The following is a 20,238-nucleotide window of genomic DNA, read 5'->3' on the forward strand; positions in this document are numbered from 1 at the left end:
GGGATGGAAAAGAACATCAAAGGAATATTTTGATAATTCTAGAGAAAAATTTAAGGGAGTTAACTCTATATTTAGTAATTGATTATTTTTATCAGACGAAAATTTTTTTTCATAGGTATAATATTAGTTTTTTAATGATTAATTTTGTTAACATTCAAATCTTTCATGATTAGAAATAATTATTTATTCTAATCTTATCATATTTTTTAGAACACAGAATAAATAAACTTTTATTATAATATTATCAAATTATGTGAGTCAACCAATTTTAAATTGGTCAAGTGATTAATTTTTTTGTCTATTTAAGTAAGTATGAAGTATTTAAATTTTATCATGTGTATATAATAATTTATTAGTTAATAACATACACTTAAATATAATTCTAATTTATAATGAATTAATCATTAACTTTTGAATTGAAGAATTTCATAGAAACTAAAAAAAGACAAAAAAAAAATCAATTATGTGAGTCACAATACCAATCTCCTTAATATATAAATTGCAATAACTGATGGTAATTGACTTTGAAGATACATCCAAAGTTATTCAATTTGAATCAAGAATCCAAGAATCACTTTGTATGGAAATATATTTGATTACAAAAGTACTCTGCCGAAAAAAAATATTGACTACCATTAAGGCATTAATTATCACATATTAATGATGAAAGATAAAAAAGGGTAAGTTTTATAATTGCCAGTACCAAACTAATAATCGATTCGATCAGAATACATTATTAATGAATTATTAGTTTAACTATTAAATAATTGGTTAAATCGATTAATTTGATCATAATTAAATAATTATATATAATTTTTTTATAATAAATAATTTTTATATTAAATTAATTATTATTTTTTATTTTAATAATTCAGTAATTAATTTGTACCTATTACAGTATTTAAGTATATATAAATAAATCTATTTTGAGTTTGAATTTCTTATTTAACATTTCTTAGCCAAAAAGAATTATGTTAAATTATACATAAATTTATGTATTGCACATATTTAATTTCATCAATTTGATTACTAAGTTAAAGAGAATGATTGTTTTATATTTTTATATGTTACTACAATAAATATGACCTTTAGCAACGCTAAATTTCGCAAAGTCTTAAAATCGTTTTTTTAGATAATTTTAGACAACAATTTTTTATGGTGTTACTGTTGAATTCAATTTTTCATTATTTTATAGCAACAAATTAAAACTGTTTTTTTTTTTACTATTTTAACGAATAATTTTATAATTGTTACCATGATTTGTTTTTAAGCCATGGTTTTTTATTATTGTTTAAACCATGTCCAAAAGAAACACAAAAAAAACCATTGCCAAAATGCTACACTTCGAAACCGTTCTATTAGATGGTCTTAGACAATGATTTTTACAGTGTTGCTATTGAAGTTTAAATTTTCATTACGTTATAGCAATAAAATAAAACCGTTCTCTTTAACTATTTTAAAAAATGTTTTATAACCATTACAACAATTGTTTATCAAACAATAATTTTTTAATATTATTTAAATAATTATACAAATTAAAAGATATATATAAAAATAATTATAAATAATCGTTTAATCCCCCTCTAAATTAAACCCTAACATAACCAAGGAACTCTCTTCAGAACAAAACAACATCAGCACGTGTGGTCTTCTTCCCTGCTCCCTCTACCATCAACCATAACCCACACCAACTCATCAGACTTAGAGCCATCATTGCACACAAATCAAACTTTTCGCAACCTCACCATGTAGCCCTAACCCACTGTCGAAGGAAGGAGCTCTCGGTGCGCCGTCGCTGCGTCTTTGAATCGTCACTGCGTCTCTGGCCGTTTCTCTCCTTTTCACGGCATCACTGCTTCTCCCATCTCCGTGGCATCACTGCTTCTCCCCTCACCTTGCCGCGTTTGTTGTTGTCTTGGTCGTTTGTGGGTTGTGCTTCTTCTGCTTCTACTTTGCTGCTTTTGCTTCTGTCATTTATCGGTTGTCGCTACTTCTGTCGTGGTTGCTGGCTTGGTCGTTTGTGGGTTGTCATTTGTGGTAACCAAGGTTCTGAAAACCGGTTTGAACTGACCGATCGAACCGGTTGAACCGTGAACCGGTGAAGTTTCTGGTTCGGACAGAAGTCATAATCGTCTTTTTTTTAAAACCGTTATCGAACCACTGAACCGACCGAGAACCGGTCAGTCGAACCGAATCGGGACCCGGCCGGTTTTTAGATTTTCCACCAAAACCTAATCCTCTTCTCCCGTCCTTGAGCACTCACTTCACTCACACTACCCGCAGCAACATCCGGCCATCGAGCTCCTCCATCACTCTGTCACTTGCTCCGTCCAGCCACCGCCGTGCCACCCCGCCGTCGCAACTGTCATCTCCAGCCACTCTTCCCCAAGCCATTCCCCCAATTCTCAGTCCTTCCTCTCTCAACTCTCAACCCTAGGTTCAGTCTCCCCCACCGCCGCAAGGCTCAACTCAGCGCTAAACAATCGGTGCCTCCGCCTGTATATTCTCCTGGTAGCCTGTCATCCGTCGCACGTCGTGGGTTGTCGTGGTCATTGCCTAGTCGATGGTCGCCCTCACCTTCTCATCACCGGCGTTCTTGCTCCTTCTCCCTCATACTCTGCTCATTGCTCACTTCTCAGAGTCTCATACTGAAAGTAATGGTTATTTTTTTGCCTTTTTTTTGTTCATTTATTGTTCAGATTCAGAGATGTCCCTTTCCTCCTTTGCTTGGTAAGATTAGTATGATTTAGTTTATTCATTCAAGATCTTGCTTAGGTTTTTTTTATGCTTAATCACTTAGTTAGGCATTTGGTTAAATTGGGGATAATTGTGCAGAACAATGACTGGATGAACGTTGCAACTCTTGTTTTAGTTAGTGGTTCTTTTAATTAGTAGCTTGCAGTTTTAGTTCTTATTTGGTTGTTGGATTGCTATATTAACTTATTTTGTTATGCTCTTGATCTTTCTAATTTGTTACTTTGATAAATTGTTGTTCTAGGGGCTCTTCTTGATTTTGTAAAATGTAATTGTTAGATTGTGCTGGTTTTGATATTTTAATAACTTATTAATTTGATAAATTGTATTTGTGGTTTGTTATTTTTTATTTTGATATAGGAGTACACAGGGAAGGAACTAGACAAAAAGTTATTCAATGTAATACTGAACACTATTAGTAATACGAACAAAGGTAATTTAATGTTCTTCACATCAATTCCTTAGTTCTAAGCTTGATGCAGGTGTCCACAAGGAAGGAACGAGAAGCTGTTTTAGATATGCTTCCTTAGTTGTTATGTTTTTCTTAGATGAGTTTGAGGAATGTTAAGAAAACCCATAACGAGAAGCTCTGTTTCCCCGCGCTCCAGCTTTGTTTTTAATGATTAGTATGTTGTTCCAGTTCTTGTTTTCTTGTTGGTTTGCTATATTTTAAAGCTTTAGTTGTTCTTGTTATTTTGATTTTCAGTTCTAATTGATCTTATTAACTTGTTAATTTCATAAATTAATGTTATAGTGTTGTTCTTAACTTTTAAATTTTAGATTGTTAAGTTGTTATGTTGTTCTTTACCTTTTGATAATTTGTTAATTTTATAAATTGTTCTTGTTATGGTTTGCTGTTCTTGATTTGATAAATTGTTCATGTTATTAATGTTGATTTACTAAATTATTCATGTTGTTGATCTTAATTGGCTAAATTGTTCATGATGTTGATCTTAATTAATTGTTCTTGACTTCTTGTATTAGAAAGAGAATGGAATTGAGGTATATCAATTTACAGAAAGCTATAAATTAAAAAGAGGATACTCATTGGGTAGAGCTCCTTTATTACTTCATTAAATGTTTTTTTGAATTTCTAATGCAATACCTGAGATTAAGAATTGAATGGAAGATGAGCAATATTAACTTTTGTTTGTTTGTTTGTTTGAATATGAATTCAAGATTCTGTAAAACTGACTTTTACTAGGAATCCTATCGCTTGCTCAATATGTTTCAGTGCCTCCTAGGCTGAGCCATCATACTGTGCATGACAGATTCAGGTCATGATGCAACAGTAGACTGGTAATGATTAAATTAAATACCCCAAAATATTAGTATTCTCTATGCAGCAATTTGACATGTAATATGAAGATGGTGAATAATTGAATGGTTTGTGACTGATTATTTATTTTTTTATTATTTGACTTGTGTTTGTATTTGGATAAAATTATAATAGTGGTTGATGTAATACTTTTAATTTGGATAATATTTAAAAGATTATATTAGTCTATAAATATATTTTAGTGTGTTTATTTATATTTTATTTATTATTTTTTAATAACTGGTATTTTTCTTTGATTTTGTTTTGATTTTAATATTAATTTCAATCTTGATTTGGTTTAATGTTGTTCTGATGTTGATTTGGTAATTGGTTCTTTGGAAATGTTGTTTTAATTTTATTTTGATTTTAATGTTGATTTGGTATGTAACTGGTTCTCTGAAAATACTGCTCTGGTTTTGTTTTGATTTTAATATTAATTTGTTATAATGCTATTATGATTTTGATTTGGTAATTGGTTCTCTGAAAATGTTGTTTTGATTTTATTTTGATTTTAATATTGATTTTATATTCATTTGGTATAATGTTGTTCTGATTTTGATTTGAAAACTGGTTCTCTTGAAATGCTATTCTGATTTTATTTTTATTTTAATATTCATTTGGTATAGTGCTATTTTGATTTTGATTTGGTAATTGGATCTCTGGAAATGCTGTTCTGATTTCGTTTTAATTTTAATATTGATTTTGGTCATTGCTCTATTTTGGTCATTGATTTAAAATAGAAAAATATTACCACAATTATGCATATTTGTATATGGTTGATTGGCTTGGTGGCTTCAACTCGTGCTATTATTTTCAGTCTCTTTGAGCTGTTTAATGTAAATAAATTTGATTTTGTTGTTAATTTTTGGATGTCATAAATCAAAAGTGTTTTGGTTCACTAAGTATATAATTGTTGATTTTTTGATTGGCTTGTTAAGAGATAGTGAATTTAGTAATTTTGTACCGGTAGATAGGTTGAAGGTGCTTTTGTTATGTGGTAACTAGTGTCTTTGGTGGGTTTTGTAAGATTTATAGGTGCTAGTGTTAGTGTGTAGTCATGGAAGTGATAGTAACATTATTAGTATTAGGATTATGGTTATGAATTGCTTATATTTTTATTCTTTGTTGCTATTATAGTTTGTCTCTTTAAAACCAGAAAAATGGAATCAAATAGTTTGTCTCTCTATAGCTGCCAACACTACAGGTGAATCATTTAATAGGTTATCTTTTTGAATTCGTTTGAAGATTTAATTGTTAAGAACATTTAGTGATTGATTGATTGCTTAAACTTCTTTGTATAGTTTGTTAAATACAAATTGTTAGTTTCATGATTGGTTGAAATGTTATCTTTTGAACATTAGTGGTTAACTTCTAGAAATCCTTTAGAAGTAATAAGCTCTTGATTAGAAAAATCACTTATCGTTAGTCTAAAATATATGTCCGTGTGTTTTACTTTAGTTGACAAAGTAATGGACAAAAGGTGGACTAGTTTACCAAGATATACGAAGGTAAATTGTTCCGCCGACTTCCCTATTTGAAACTTCTCCATGTCCCCTTCTGGCTCTGGCCTTGGTTTGTCTTCCATTCTTACATCTAGATTGGCTAAGAACACGCCGGCCACCTTCTTGGACTTCTTCCTTAGGGAGAGACTGGCGTTGTCGCATGCGACCGGCGCTTCCAAGTCTCCCCTAATGGAGTCAACCGTTTCTTTGTCTGTCACGAACTTCATTGTTAGGAATTTGGTGCATATCACAGCTGAGAATTTGTTGATGGTTTTCCTTTCAAAAATGATGTTGTAGGTCGTGGAGCCTCTGAGGACTACGAAGTCCGCCATTACCGACCTCTTAGCGTCACCAGCTCCAAGGCAAATTGGGAGTGAGATCGTCCCGTCGGGTTTTATGTAATTGGCGCCTAGCCCCATGACACCGTGTTGGTGAGTCTTGAGGTCGGACTCCCTGAATCCCATGGCATCAAACACGTTTCTGAGCAGGATATTGGAATCAGCTCCAGTATCGACGAGAATTCACCTGACCAACCCGGTCCCAATCATTGCCGTGATCACCATGGAAGGGTTCTCAGGGAGGTCGTGAAACCACTGGTCTTCTAGGCCGAAGAATATCATGGGAGGTCCTCCGTTTGGGGTGGCGGGACCTCCCGTCGAAATGGAGAGGATCCGGGTATCTTTCTTTGCTGTTGACTTAGATTTGGGGGGGGTATCGCGTCCGACCACGACGTTAACCACAAAATTTGGGGGGTTGTCAGTGGCCCCTGTGGGTTCTTGTCTCGCCTTAACGGTCCGGCTTCGATCTTCTTCTGAGCGCTCCCATTCTCGTCTTCTGCGCTCTCGGATAAGTCGGGTGAACTCATTCAACTTTCCTTCCCAGATGGCCTGTTCTAAGGCATCTTTGAGGTCGAAATAGTCTTGGGTCTTGTGTCCAAAACCCTTGTGATAATCACAGTAGAGGCTCTTGTTGCCTCCCGTTCTCTCTTTCAACGGCCTGGATCTGGACAGGATTCCCTTGTCCACGATTTGTTGGTAAACTTCCACTATGGGCATCGTGAGTGACGTATAGTTTGTGAACCTTTCGAATCACGAAGGTTGTTTGTGCTGCTTGGCTGGGGTTCCGTCCCTGGGGGTCTCCTGGTATCTATCGACCTGGGAGACCTGCCGCGCTGAAGAGTTAGGGAGCTGCCACTTATTGGCTGCTACAACCTGACTTACTTCCTCATCATTGATGTATTCCATGGCCACACTTTGAATTTCCTGCATAGTCCATACAGGCTTAGTTGTGAGGTGCTTCCTAAAGTCCTCGTTTAGCAGGCTGTTTGTTAGGCAAAGACTAGTGACCGAGTCCGTGAGGCCGTCAATTTCCAAGCATTCATCGTTGAACCTGTCCAAAAACTTTCTAGTCGGTTCCCCGGGTTTCTGGGTGACCCCTAGCAAGTTAATTGGGTGTTTTGCCTTGGCTATGCGTGTCGTGAACCGAGCCAGAAAGCTTTGGAAGATGTCCACGAAGGTCGCAATGGACCCTTGTGGGAGGGCGTTGAACCATCGGATCGCTGGGCTGGCCAGCGTCACAGGGAATGCTCGGCATCTGACCACGTCGCCTACTCCTTCCAAGTTCATCCTTGCTTCAAAAGCTGTTAGGTGCTCCTGGGGATCCTTGGTCCCGTCGTACCTCATGTCTGTCGATTTTTCGAAATTCTTCGGAAGCAGGACCTTGAGGATTGAGGGATGGAAGGGGGTGGCCCCCATGATTATGGGTTCCTGTTGTTTCTTGGCCTTCCTTCTTTGGGATTCTCCGCGAACCTCGAACCTGCCCTGGTGGGGTCGAGAGGTCGCCTGCGTGTATACCTCGTCGCGCTTTATTGGACTCCTTTCTCGGCTCTCTAGTCTTCGGAAAGGAGAGCGGGTGCGGGTGCGGGTGCGAGATCGGCTGGCGTCGTCGCGGGAGTGACTGACATCTCCGTGGGATTGGCTCATCGCTGCTAGCTCCCGTTCTAGGTTTTGTACTCTGTGTCTGAGCTCCTACATGATCTTGGCGCTATCGGCTCCTGTCCCCCGGAAGGGACGCCTTTCGGGGGTTTTGGTGTAGATCTGTTGGTTAGGCAGAATGGAGGAACGTGGGTGTTTGGCGGTACGAGCCGTCGAACTTGCCCTATTAAGGCGAGCCCCTCCTCCTTCGCGAAGCTCCTCTGACGTGGGAACTTGCTCCATGTCCACAGGGTCCCCACAGACACCGCCAATATTCGTTACCTGATGATCTCGGGTACTCGACGAGTCGGGTGGTAATGAGAAGGAGAGTGGATGAGACCTTGAGCTGATGTGGAGTGAAGACAAAAAACGTGCTGGTAATGCCATAGGCAGTGTGAAGCATGGGGGTGGCCACCTGCAAGGATACTCTGGCGATCAAGTCAGTGTCCGTACGATGTAGTGGCCGAATTAGGTAAGAATGTTACGTACCTCGGGGGGAGAGCTGACCTCTTTCCTTTTATACTGTGCAGGGCGGGCCCTGAGAATGACCTAGCCCACTGCCCAAGAAGCTTCCATGAGCTATCGTAATCCACGTAAGAAGGCAGGTCGTTCCAGACCTCAGGTCGGGGCTTCGCGTCATGATCCAAAGGTACCGGCCCGAACGGTGTCTTGGGCCGTACGGATGGTAAGTCGGGTAGACCCTGGGTCGGGCGTTCTAGGACCCGACCCGTCAGACTCTCTTTTGCAGGGTCTTGTGCTTGGGTCAGGGGTGGTGCCCTGACCCGACGACTAGTGGGCTGAACTCGGCAGTCCGTAACAACTTCTAACCAAATTCTTTTTCACAAGCTTAGAAATTTGAAACATGCTTGCATGTCCCAATTTCTTGTGCCAAAACCAATTTTCAAATTCTTTGGAAGTGAAACAAGTTACATTTTGTTCTTTTAGTTCCTCTAAGATTTGTCCATACACGTTATTGCATCTTTTAGCTCCAAACAATTTCACCGGATTTTTCACACACAACAACGGTTCCAATTTCTTGAAAATAATCAAATATTCTAAGTCACACAATTAATTAATGCTTAGATGATTGTGTTTCAATCTATTAACTAAAAATATAATATTAATGAAAGTTGAGAAACTCTTACCAATGTTACCTACGGCCACAGTTTTTCTTTTACTATTATCACCGAAAGTCACAAAGTCTCTATCTTATTTATAAGCTTGATGAAGAATATGAACATTCCGGTCATGTGCCTAGAGCATCCACTATCAAGTATCATATGTCATTATTCATCTTGGATGCTTGGCAAAACTGCGCAAAGCTTTTAAGTGACCTTAGATATCCAAATCTTTTTGGATTCTTTAATGCTAATCCATCTTGGTTGCCCAAGTGCATTAAAATCACAAACAACCTTTTATGTTTTATTTCCAACTCTTTTTTGTCAATAAAGCATTGAGAAGAAGAGTGACCATGTTTATTGCAATTAAAGCAGTGATTTGTGCGGACATGCTGCTGATGGTGATTAAAATATTTGAATTTTCTAGTATTTAAAAATGAGTAAATAGCCAAATTGGTCCCCGAAAGATAGCCCAATCTTCAAACGAGTCCCCGTAAGAAAAAGATAATAAAATTTGTCCCCGAAAAATTTAAAATTGGTAACGTTAGTCCTTCCGTCAGTTGGTTGATGACGTGTCACGTTAAGTGCCACGTGGCATATGATGACGTGGAGGGCTAATGCCACGTGTCACAAGATGATTGGTTGACATGTCAAATCGGTGACACCTGGCATGCCACGTGTCAGGTCAGTGACACGTGGCATGCCACGTGGCACTTGACATGTAAAAAAGTTATTTATAATCAAAATAGTCCTTGAAAGTTCAGACGTAAGTCATTTTCATCCCTAAAATTTTAAAAATTAATCAAATTAGTCCTTATATAATTTTTTTATTTTTTCTTGATAATATTAAATTTAAAATATTTTTTTATACTACTAATTTTAATAGAAATGTAATTGACAATAAAAAAATTAGTAATTGTATCTTTTCTTCTTAAAAATTTGTTCAATAAAATTATCTCAAAAATTTATGTATGTTAACCTAAACAAATTTAATAAAAATTTATACATCTTTTTTTTCATTACGTTATTACTTTCATTTAGTTTAACATACATAAATTTTGATTTTGAGCATATAACTTTGTTTAGGTTAACAAATACCTACATTTCAATTTTGAGTATATATATATATATATTCCAGCAAAATGTAATAATGTAAGAAAAATGTTTTAGAATAGAAAAGAATAAGAGAGATTTTGACAAGAATTAGAGGAGTTAGATAATTTTATTGAACAAATTTTTAAGAAGAAAAGATACAATTACTAATTTTTTTATTGTCAATTACATTTCTATTAAAATTAGTAGTATCAAAAAATATTTTAAATTTAATATTATCAAGAAAAAATAAAAAAATTATATAAGGACTAATTTGATTAATTTTTAAAATTTTAGGGATGAAAATGACTTACGTCTGAACTTTCAAGGACTATTTTGATTATAAATAACTTTTTTACATGTCAAGTGCCACGTGGCATGCCACGTGTCACTGACCTGACACGTGGCATGCCAGGTGTCACCGATTTGACATGTCAACCAATCATCTTGTGACACGTGGCATTAGCCCTCCACGTCATCATATGCCACGTGGCACTTAACGTGACACGTCATCAACCAACTGACGGAAGGACTAATGTTACCAATTTTAAATTTTTCGGGGACAAATTTTATTATCTTTTTCTTACGGGGACTCGTTTGAAGATTGGGCTATCTTTCGGGGACCAATTTGGCTATTTACTCATTTAAAAATGGTGCATTTCTTTTGAAAGATCCATTTCTAACATTAGTACCTCCTTTTGCAAAAAACCTTAAACCAGAATTTCTTGACACATATAGATTTCTAGAACATGAGGCTCATTTGTGAAAGATGGATTTTCTAAAAACAGCCTCATTGTTAGAGATGTAATCCAGACTAGATTTATTTGAAGCAGGTTCAGGTTTTGAAGAACATGCATTTTTATCAAAATATGGCTTTTCAAATTCAACATCAATGTTAGATGAATATCCAAGACCAGATTTATCAAATGATGATTTTATTTTTGAAGATGATGCTGTGAATTTGCAAAAGATTTTTCAAAAATTGCATCATTTTTTGTTACATACCATAAACCTGATTTTTTAAACAAAGGTCTTTGATTGGCAAGTAATTTGTCCAAGTTGCTTGAATTATGTGCAAATTTTACTAAATCATTATTCAAACTTTTAATTATTTCATTTAATCTTTTATTTCCAGCTACAAGTTCTTGAGAGGGATCAATAATGTGCTTTCCTTTGAACTTTTCAATTTTAGAGTTTAAGAATCTATTTTCTTCAAAGAGATCAAAAGCACATTCAGTCTCTCTCACCTTTTCTTTCAAAAACTCATTTTCAGATTTGTATTATTGTATTTATTCAGCAATTTTTCAAAATGGTGAGTGAGATCATCAATAGTAACATGCAAATCGTCAAGAGATAAGTCATAGTAATTTACCCTTTCTTGTTGATCTTTATCAGCCATGAAACAGATTCGTGCTTTCGGAGTCTTCTTCCTCATCTGAGTCAATCTTGAGATCCTCCCAAGAAGTCATAAATCCCTTCTTCTTTGGTTCCTTTGAGCTACCACCTCTGCTTCTTCCTTTGAGTCTCATCTTCTTTCTAAGTTTCCTAGAAAAAAATACAAACTCGTCATCTAATAAACAGTCACTGGATTCATCATCCAATGATTCAATGCAAGATTTAAGAGCCACTCATTTCCTTTTTGTATCATTTTTATGTGAGTGATTTCATATGCTAATAACTTTCCTCTCAGCTTATCATAGGTTATTTTGCTCAGGTTACTGCTTTCAAAGATAACAATAGCCTTGGTTTCCCACTCTTTAGTCACACTTCTCAAGACTTTCCTCACCAGCACTTGTTTGGAGTGAGTAATCCCCATAGCATCTAAGCCATTAATGATGATAGAGAACCTCTTAAACATATTATCAATTGATTCTCCTTCTTTCATAGAGAACATCTCATACTCTTTGCTTAGTATGTCAATTCTAGTTTCTTTTACTTGTGTGATGCCCTCATGTGTGACTTGGAGCATATTCCAGATTTTCTTTGCTATTTTGCATCTTAAAACCTTCTGATATTCCTTGAAGCTAATTGCACAGTTGAGCATGTTGACTGTCTTGGCATTAAGTTTCTCATTTTTCTTGTCATCTTCATTTCATTCTGTTTCAGCTTTGGGAGTGATAATACCATCAGCGCCAGATTTTGTAGGGATTTGAGGACCATTTATGATTATCTTTCACAGGTTGTAATCCACTGTCTGAACAAAGATCTTCATTCTTTTTTTTTCCAATAGTTGCAGTTTTTTCCATTGAAGAATGGAGGTCTGTTGTTGGACTGTCCTTCTATCAGAGTGTAAGCCACTGTGTTAGAACCCATGTTGTTTGCCATCAAGATCTTTCCTCTAAGTTGTGAAACTTGATTTATTTGAGACCAAGTTCTGATACCAATTGATGGTTACCAGTAGCTAAGAGAAGGGGGTTGAATCTTGGCCACCATTTTTTTAGCTTTTAATCCTTGTATTTTGTTGAAGTACTTTGAGAAGAAAATAGGATAAACTTTTGGTTGTCTCTTAACGTGGTAGAAGATACTTCTATTTTGTCTCCTATAGTGCAAAACCAAAAACAGAGAAGAGGAAGGATAATCATAAATGCTAATCCAACTTGTAAGGGAATACCCTCAAGATCACGATACAAAATAGAAATACTAACAAAAGATTTCTGAAATAATTTATGCTTTTTCTCCAAGTTTAGCTCACTGCCTTTTTTTCACCCATTGGTTTTTTCTTACAAATCTCACCATGTTTGTCTTTTTTCAATGAAACTTAGATAGACTAAACTGAGAAAAAGAATTACAAAATGGAAACCATGAAGGAGAAGAATAAATAGCTCAAAGAGCTATGAAAAGCCAAATGTGTGCTCTCACTCCTTGCTCCAATCCTTGGCCGTTCACCCCTATTATAGAGGAGTGAAACTTCCAGGGCTTGAAACCTTCTTCAGCACATGTTAGTTCTCTTCTCTCAAAACACAGATGTAGCAGCAGCGTTCACATAGGAGAGAGATGGTAAAAGCAGTGACATGCAACCATACCTTCAATCTTTTCTTTCAACATTTTTCTTCAAGAATCTTGAATCTGAGCCGTGCATTCTTGCTTTGGCCCCAAGTTTGTTAATTACGATAGATTCCAAGCAGAGCACCATTGACTTCACCTTCTCCATAGTTTCCAGAACGGTGCTTGTACAAAGTTGATTTCTTTACGATTTCTTGATGAAACACAAATGAAAAAATTACCTTTTTGTGATTCTCTTTTTTGAAAAAGTCTTCCCTTTTGTTGTAGCCCTTTTTTTTTCTTGTTTGAATTTGGAAACAAACCTTTTGTTCTTCACGGAACCCTAGAACTAAAACTTTCCTATTATTTCTTTCTTCTTTGTTCAAAGAGTGATGTGACATTAAAAAAGAGAAGAGAGAGAAAAACGAATTTTGATTCGGTGGGTGAAGTGAATGGTTCAAATGAAATGAAATTTGAAATCACTAAGTTACCATCTAAGTAAATGAATAGATTTAAATGTTGACCACTATTGACCTTGTGTTTGGACATGGGCCAATTACTTTCTTTCCTTCTTTGTTTTTTTATCATATTATTTGCTTTCACTTCTACTGAATTGAACATATGATATGAATGCTTTATTTGAATTAATATTAGACTTGCTATATGGCTTATAAGAATCTTGGGCCAATTTTAATTTAATTTAATTTTTGCATACTAAACAAAACAAATTACACAAATATAAAAGATTCAAAGACCGACAAAATTAACCATAAAAAAACTTAATAAACTTTATATCCATGAAAATATGCTTTCTTTTTCATTTCTTTCTCTTCCTCTTTTTCCTTATTACAGAAATAAAATAAAAAACAAAAAAATCCGAAACCCCATTTCTGTTCGCCACGAAACTGCACCTCTCTTCACACTTCTATTTCAGCAAATTCTCTTCCTTTAAGCTTTTAAAATGCTCCCCCTTTCATCAGTTTCAGAAGCATCCCATTTTAAATTGAGCATTCATAACAACAAAAAGCCCTTTTTCGTAGAAGCTTCTAGAACTATCATGGAGTTGAAGGAACCCTCTTTACAAATAAAATTTTTTGGTGCATTCTTCGGTGCCTAAATATTTTTGCCGAAATGTTGTTGAAAAGATGTGGTGAATGGTAATATTGACAAGTGGACATAAAACTATTAGGGATAATAATAACTTTTGCAGAGTTAACAAACGGCGTTAACTTGATTTTTTCATTCTCTCTATAACCCAGCCAATGTTTACCCAAAATTTTTATTTACTCCTCCTTCCTTTATTTGGTGATAATACTTTAATCTATGTTACTGCATTTCTTTCATTCACGAGTCATTACCCTTTCTTTATTCCTCCATTAAAAGTAACTCTGAAGACCCACAAACTAAGGTGTGACATCTTAATTAAATTTCTATCTCTAAGTTTCAATCTCTTTTTCAAACGTTATTTTAAAGTCTCACTTTTTTATAACACCTTCTTCACAATACTAATTAATTTTTAATTGCCAAATACATGTTTAAAAATATTTAAATTCAACACTTTAATTTTCAATAAATTTTTATTTACTAAAAATAATATTTAAAATTAATTTTCATCCTTAACAAACTTTCAACAAGTTTTATTATAAAATAATAAAAAAACCACTATAATAAATTTTATTATTATTGTCGTTCTTGTTAATAATATATTTTAGAAAAAAATTTATTCTCCTTCTCTAAGAGATATTCAAATGACACTCTCCTCCCCTTTATTTATAAAATATACATTTTCTTTCCTTATAATTTTTAAAAAACCTCCTCGTTAATCTATTTAATTTTTTTTGTGTTAACTACCATTAACTTTATTCATTTTTCTACAAAAAATAATTTTTTTTTACAAAACTATTCTTTAACAAAAATTTTACTTTTTGTAATAAAATTTTAATTTGTCTACCAAAATACTCTTTAACAAACTATCTTTCTATTCATTAAATTGTATTTTATTAACATATTTTTTAAAAAAATTAATGATTGAATTATTTTTTTCTAAGATACCCTTCAATAATTTTTTAATTATTAAAAAACTTATTTTGTAAAGATGTGAAAGAATGAAATGTTAATTTTTTACACTTTTAAATTTAACCATCTCGACTTATTTTTAAGTATTGATAAAATTGTTAATAATTTTTAATAGTTTTATGAAACAAATTATTTATTAATATTAATTGTTATACATATTAACAGTGGTAAGATTTTTTTAATTTAATGTTAAAATAATATACATTGATATCAAAAATTAATAGTAAAATACAAAAATAATTGTTAACAAAAATGTTGACAAACCTACAATTTAATAATTAAAAAATTATTGAAAGGTATCTTACAAAAAAATTATTTAATTATTAAAAATTTTTAAAAAATATTTTAGTAAAAATACAATTTATTTAGTAAAAAAAAATTATTAAACGATATTTTGGTAAACAAAATTTAATTACAAAAAATTAAATTTTTGTTAAAGTCTATTTTTGTAAAAAATAATTTAAACACAAAAAATTTATAATGAATTAAAGAAATTTTTTTTAAAAAATTATAAAAGAAGAAAGTGTATATTTTACAAATAAAAATTGTCATTATTTTAATTTTTCTCATAAAAAGAAAGTATAATTTTTTCTATATTTTATTATTAACATTATTGTTGATGTCATTATTATTTATTTTAATTATTATTAAAAACTCGATTGGTTGATTTTGTTAATTAGATTTTTCTTTTAACTTTCATTATTTTTCATAGAGTCAAAAGAAAAGTAGATTTTTTTTGTTTTAAAATTAATTTTTTTTAAGTAAGTGGTAGAATGACTTCTCGAAAAGTAAGAAGTCATATATTTTTACTTTTTCAAAAAGTTGTAAATTAATTTTTCGAAAAGTTAATTTTTTTTTTAAAATAATGCCAAACACATAAATTATGACTTTTCATAATCTAAAAGTAAAAAAAAAAAAGTAGTTTTTGCTGCTTCTCAAACGGGCTCGTATATATATCATCTATCCGCCAAATTTTTTTACGAGAAAATAAAGAAATTGTACACTGAAGTACCCGAAGAAATAACTTTCTTTTTTGACGGAAGAAGCATCCTCCTCTTTTCATCACTTTCAACATACAAATACTGTCCAAAAAAGGAAGAAAGGACCAAACACAAAAAAGTTCTATTAATAGAAAAAAAGAATCAAGATGAAGAAGGGGAAGACGAGTTATCGAAAGTTGTTCCTACATGCTGAATAACAAACCCATAAATCTTTCTCTTCAGACTTTCAATCTTATCACTCAATGAATCATTCTCTTTGGAAACCACACGGTCCAGCCATGCATTCACACGCTTCAAATGTGACAACACAACAGCAATGGAGCCACCATCAAGAGGCAACAACGCCCTCTTCCCATCAGCACCACAATCCCCAAACACTTTGAACCCTGCTTCAAGGGACTCCTCAACAAAGCGTAGAAACCACATTTGCATTTCAGACAACAAATTTCTTCCAAGCTCTACCGTATCCTTCATTCCACTGCCTCTTGTCCATACACCATTGAGATTTGATTGTGGTGAAGAGCCCTTTAGATGGTTTTTGGATGCACCGAGAGAGTGCCGTTTCGACAAGCTTTTTGGCAGTGTGGACGGGGAATCCACGCCTGTGCCAGTAAGAAGGGACACTATCTGAAGATCAGTGGCCAAAGCAGCTTCAACCCACAAAGAGAGTGACTTTGATTTCTCTGTTGGAATGCTATCTTCAAATGTCTCAGGATTATGACTTTTGACAACAGTTTCAGCTATTGCAGTTGTTCTTAGGACATCATCGTAGATAGTGAAGAATCTGTCTATGGTTGGCAAAGGATTCCTAGCCTGGCAAACGGTGCAGAGGTCCGAAAACATGCTGCCGTAGGAAGGAAGAAAATAACAAATATTGTCTTCAGCGATTAATGAAGCGGCAAAAGATAACACTGAATGTTATGAAATTTTGACACCTTTTTTGGGAAAATGGATTATCTATTGAAGGTTAAATATTAAAAATGTCTTACAGAATTGGTAAGTCCGGAATAAGATACACATTTGGTAGTTATAACTGCTGTGCATTTTATGCATATGAACTTCTAAGATATGAAATAAAGGAGGCAGGGATTATTAATACCTTAAATTTCTTACAACACATTCAGTAGCATTGGCCTCCTCCAATGCTTCAGCAGCAACTGCAGAAGCGAGAGCTTTTCTTTGCATAGCTTCCTGAATTTCGTTCATATATGATTCAACTTAGTCCACAAATTAAATAACCAAACTAAATGCTCTGCAATTACTTTTCAATTTTTCATGGTACTACCGTACTAGAAATTGCTAAATGACCCATCCTTTCTTAGATAAATAGTTTAGAAGATGCTAACAATGTACATAATTCATACCTTTCCGAGCTTAGCAAGGTTTGCAGACACTGAATCCAATGAAACACTACCATCTGTCCACTTCTTTTCATGAATTGTGATGCCCAAAGAAGCAAAATTGCACTTCTCTCTGCTCACACCACGCTCAGGAGAACCACGTTTACTCTTCTCGTTGGTTGAAGAATCACTGCTGCTAGTTTTATTACCATTAGCATCACTTAATCGCCTTGACATTGCAGCCTGAGAAAATCAAACCACCATTGATTTAAAGCTAACACATAGAACATATATAGAAAGAAAAGAGGCAGATTGCCCAAATTATTTTATGAAACCATGATAACTGTTAAGATGAAATGAAGTGATATGAAAATAATTAAAAACATGACACCTTAAGCTTGCGAAAAGGACAACGTTTTCTTACTTTCGTGGAAGATCAATTATAGCATCAGTTTCTAACAAAAATCAATTATATCTAGAATCAGAATGAGAGCCAATAACACCCTAAGTGCATTTTCAAAAATTACATATCCCTTTATGCCAATTCAGCTATGACATATCTACTACCAATTTAATTTATCTACTGAAAAAGTTTGATTCCTAAACATTTAATCTTTACCTGAGTACGTAAAATTGCTTGCGGGTCAACCTTATTTTTTGACGAACCCTTCTCTCTGTGTTCAACCTCAGAAGTAGGTGGTGTTACAGTCTCAGCACCCGGTTGTTCATCCCAAATCTTCCTCCCACCACTTCCCTTCGCAGATCCAACAAGTGCTTCTGACACCTTCGTAATTCCAGCAGCCACGGTAGCCATCTTCTTCTTCCCGGAGGAATCCCCCACTGCCGGGGAGAATTTCAATACGCCGGACAACCTCCTCCCCGGAGACAGGGACGCCCTCCTCGGATTTGGCGAGGGCTGCTTCCTCCCCGTCGGCGATGGATTCCGGTACCTTGATGGCACCACTATCGCCGGCTCCCTTGCCACCCTCCGATTCTCCTCCCTCGCCGATACCAAACTCGGGACCACACATTTCGAAGGCACCGGAGAGGCGGACCTCTTCACCTTCCCAGCCGGCGAAGGATCCCTCTCCGCAGCCGGTGTAACCACCGAATTACTCTTCTTTCCAGCACTCTGCGACCTCTTAGCCGTCGCTGGCGACGAGAACCTACTCGCCGGCAAATTCTCCCTCGGTGCAAGTGGCTGCCTCGTCAAAACCCTAGCCTCCTTCTGCATCGGGGGTTCAGTGTTCTCTGCCCTAACCACTTCCTTCTTTCCCGATAGGTACAACGCAAGCGGATCAGAATTAAGATCCGAATCAGAAACCGGTTGGATGAGGAAATCACGAGAAGAAGAGGAAATTCGAGCAACGAGAGGCTCAGGGGTTCCAACGAAAGGGTGGCGACCGGGGAGGGGACGGAGTCCGGAGACGGAGGGGAGAGGGGAATCAAAGACAAGGCGGTCGATGTAGACGAACTGACCGAGCTGGAGGCGGTTAGAGAGGATAAGATCAGAGTCAGGGTCAGGGAGAATGACGTAGGTGGAGTTGAGTGAGTCGGAGAGCTGAATGTAGAAGCCGCGTGAGGACCAGAGGTCTTGGCCGGCGGCAAGGGCTGGTACGATTCCGATGACTTGTAAGAGGGCGGAGCGGTGGTCGCCGGTGACGCGTGTGTTGGAGTTCATTGCTTGAAGGAGCTTCAGGAGTATCCCTGGTGTTAGGGACGCCATTGTTGTTGAGGTATCTGTGTTTGTGAAAATGTCTGTGAGAGTGAGAAGTGAGAAGACGGATATAGAAGAGGGGGAATGGGGGGAGTTTTTGTCCGTTACATAACCATGATTTGAATTCAAATATTATTGTGCAACGTTACCGTTTTCATTTTTATTTTATTTGAATTGAGATGCCCCACCCCTTACGTTACCGTTGTCTTCGCCTCTTTTGCTGCTGAGACTGTGAGTATGACTATGATGTTACATTATGTTGAGGTTTTTATTTAATCAAATAAATAAAATATAGTATTGGTTTACTCAATAGTGGATTAATTTGAGGTTATACATAATTTTTGGAAATACGTGTAGAGTGAAATTTAATTTCATGCTTCAAAGATTAAGAGTTCTGTGTTTAGCATTTACATGCTAATTCTATATATGTGGTTAGCAATTTTAATCATTAATTTTATTAGATAAACAATTGAGTGCGATGGAAAAATAACTTGAGATTATTCACAAAGATAGAGTGAATCGTGATTTATTACTTAAATATATTAAATTGTGATAAGGACTAAAATTAATATCTTTCATTAGAGAAGAGAAATATCTTTAAGTCTTTATTTATCATTTTATAATATAATGACGTGATTACACTTTAACAGTGATAACTGGAGTCCAAAGAGGAAGCAATTGAATCCCCCCATTGGAGGGTGTCTATGGAGCAATTGAAATGCTATAAGAAATGGTGTCGAAACGACTGCGTTGCATGGCATAATTCCCCATGCTTAAAAAATAATGTATCAATGTATGTAAAATTCATTGTGTCACGCCACTTAGGTTGGTAATAGTAATGAAGGCACAGGAGTCTGGAGATCCCGCTTATGCATTGTGTCACGGCTGAGTGTTGACACATGAATTATGCTTATGTCTTTAACGTTGAGTTTGTTACACAACCGGGACAGTTAGACAAAAATATGAAATTATATTTGACGAAAAAATATAAATAAAAATGATATAAAANAAAAGAATAAATTAAATTTTTATAATTTATTTTAGTTTATTATTAAATAAAATAAAAAAATATTAATTTATATTTTTATCTTTTATATCTTATTATCAATGTTATATCTTGTCTTATTCTAAGAACTAATGACAATCTAAGTGTTTATCTCTCGAATAAAAGAGTTTGATATTTTAATATATTGAATATATTGAAAATTTTGTTGTTTCTACTAATTTCTAATATTACAGGTTAAATTAAATTTGGATTAACAATTTTAGAATAAGTTTGAAGTAGTGATATCTCAATATAAACATTGAATGGATGAAAATTACTAATTTAAAATTAAATGTGACTAAATTTTTAAAGGAATCTCT

General features: G+C 34.9%; 2 protein-coding genes across 2 annotated transcripts; both read right to left on the reverse strand.

Moving 5' to 3' along the window:
• Positions 1-6,662: 6,662 nt before the first annotated feature.
• On the reverse strand, positions 6,663-7,556 carry LOC107471213 (uncharacterized). The gene has a single exon (XM_016090665.1). The coding sequence runs from the start codon at positions 7,554-7,556 to the stop codon at positions 6,663-6,665; it is 894 nt and encodes a 297-aa protein (XP_015946151.1).
• An 8,169-nt stretch (positions 7,557-15,725) lies between these two features.
• On the reverse strand, positions 15,726-18,960 carry LOC107469389 (uncharacterized). Its single transcript, XM_016088775.3, has 4 exons — positions 17,776-18,960; positions 17,181-17,399; positions 16,916-17,007; positions 15,726-16,660 (listed from the first exon to the last, which is right to left on the reverse strand). Exons 1-4 carry the CDS (start codon positions 18,880-18,882, stop codon positions 15,958-15,960), a joined length of 2,121 nt encoding a protein of 706 aa, XP_015944261.1. The 5' UTR covers positions 18,883-18,960; the 3' UTR covers positions 15,726-15,957.
• Positions 18,961-20,238: the final 1,278 nt, after the last annotated feature.

The sequence above is a fragment of the Arachis duranensis genome, chromosome 1, assembly GCF_000817695.3.
Source record: "Arachis duranensis cultivar V14167 chromosome 1, aradu.V14167.gnm2.J7QH, whole genome shotgun sequence".
Lineage (NCBI taxonomy): Eukaryota > Viridiplantae > Streptophyta > Magnoliopsida > Fabales > Fabaceae > Arachis > Arachis duranensis.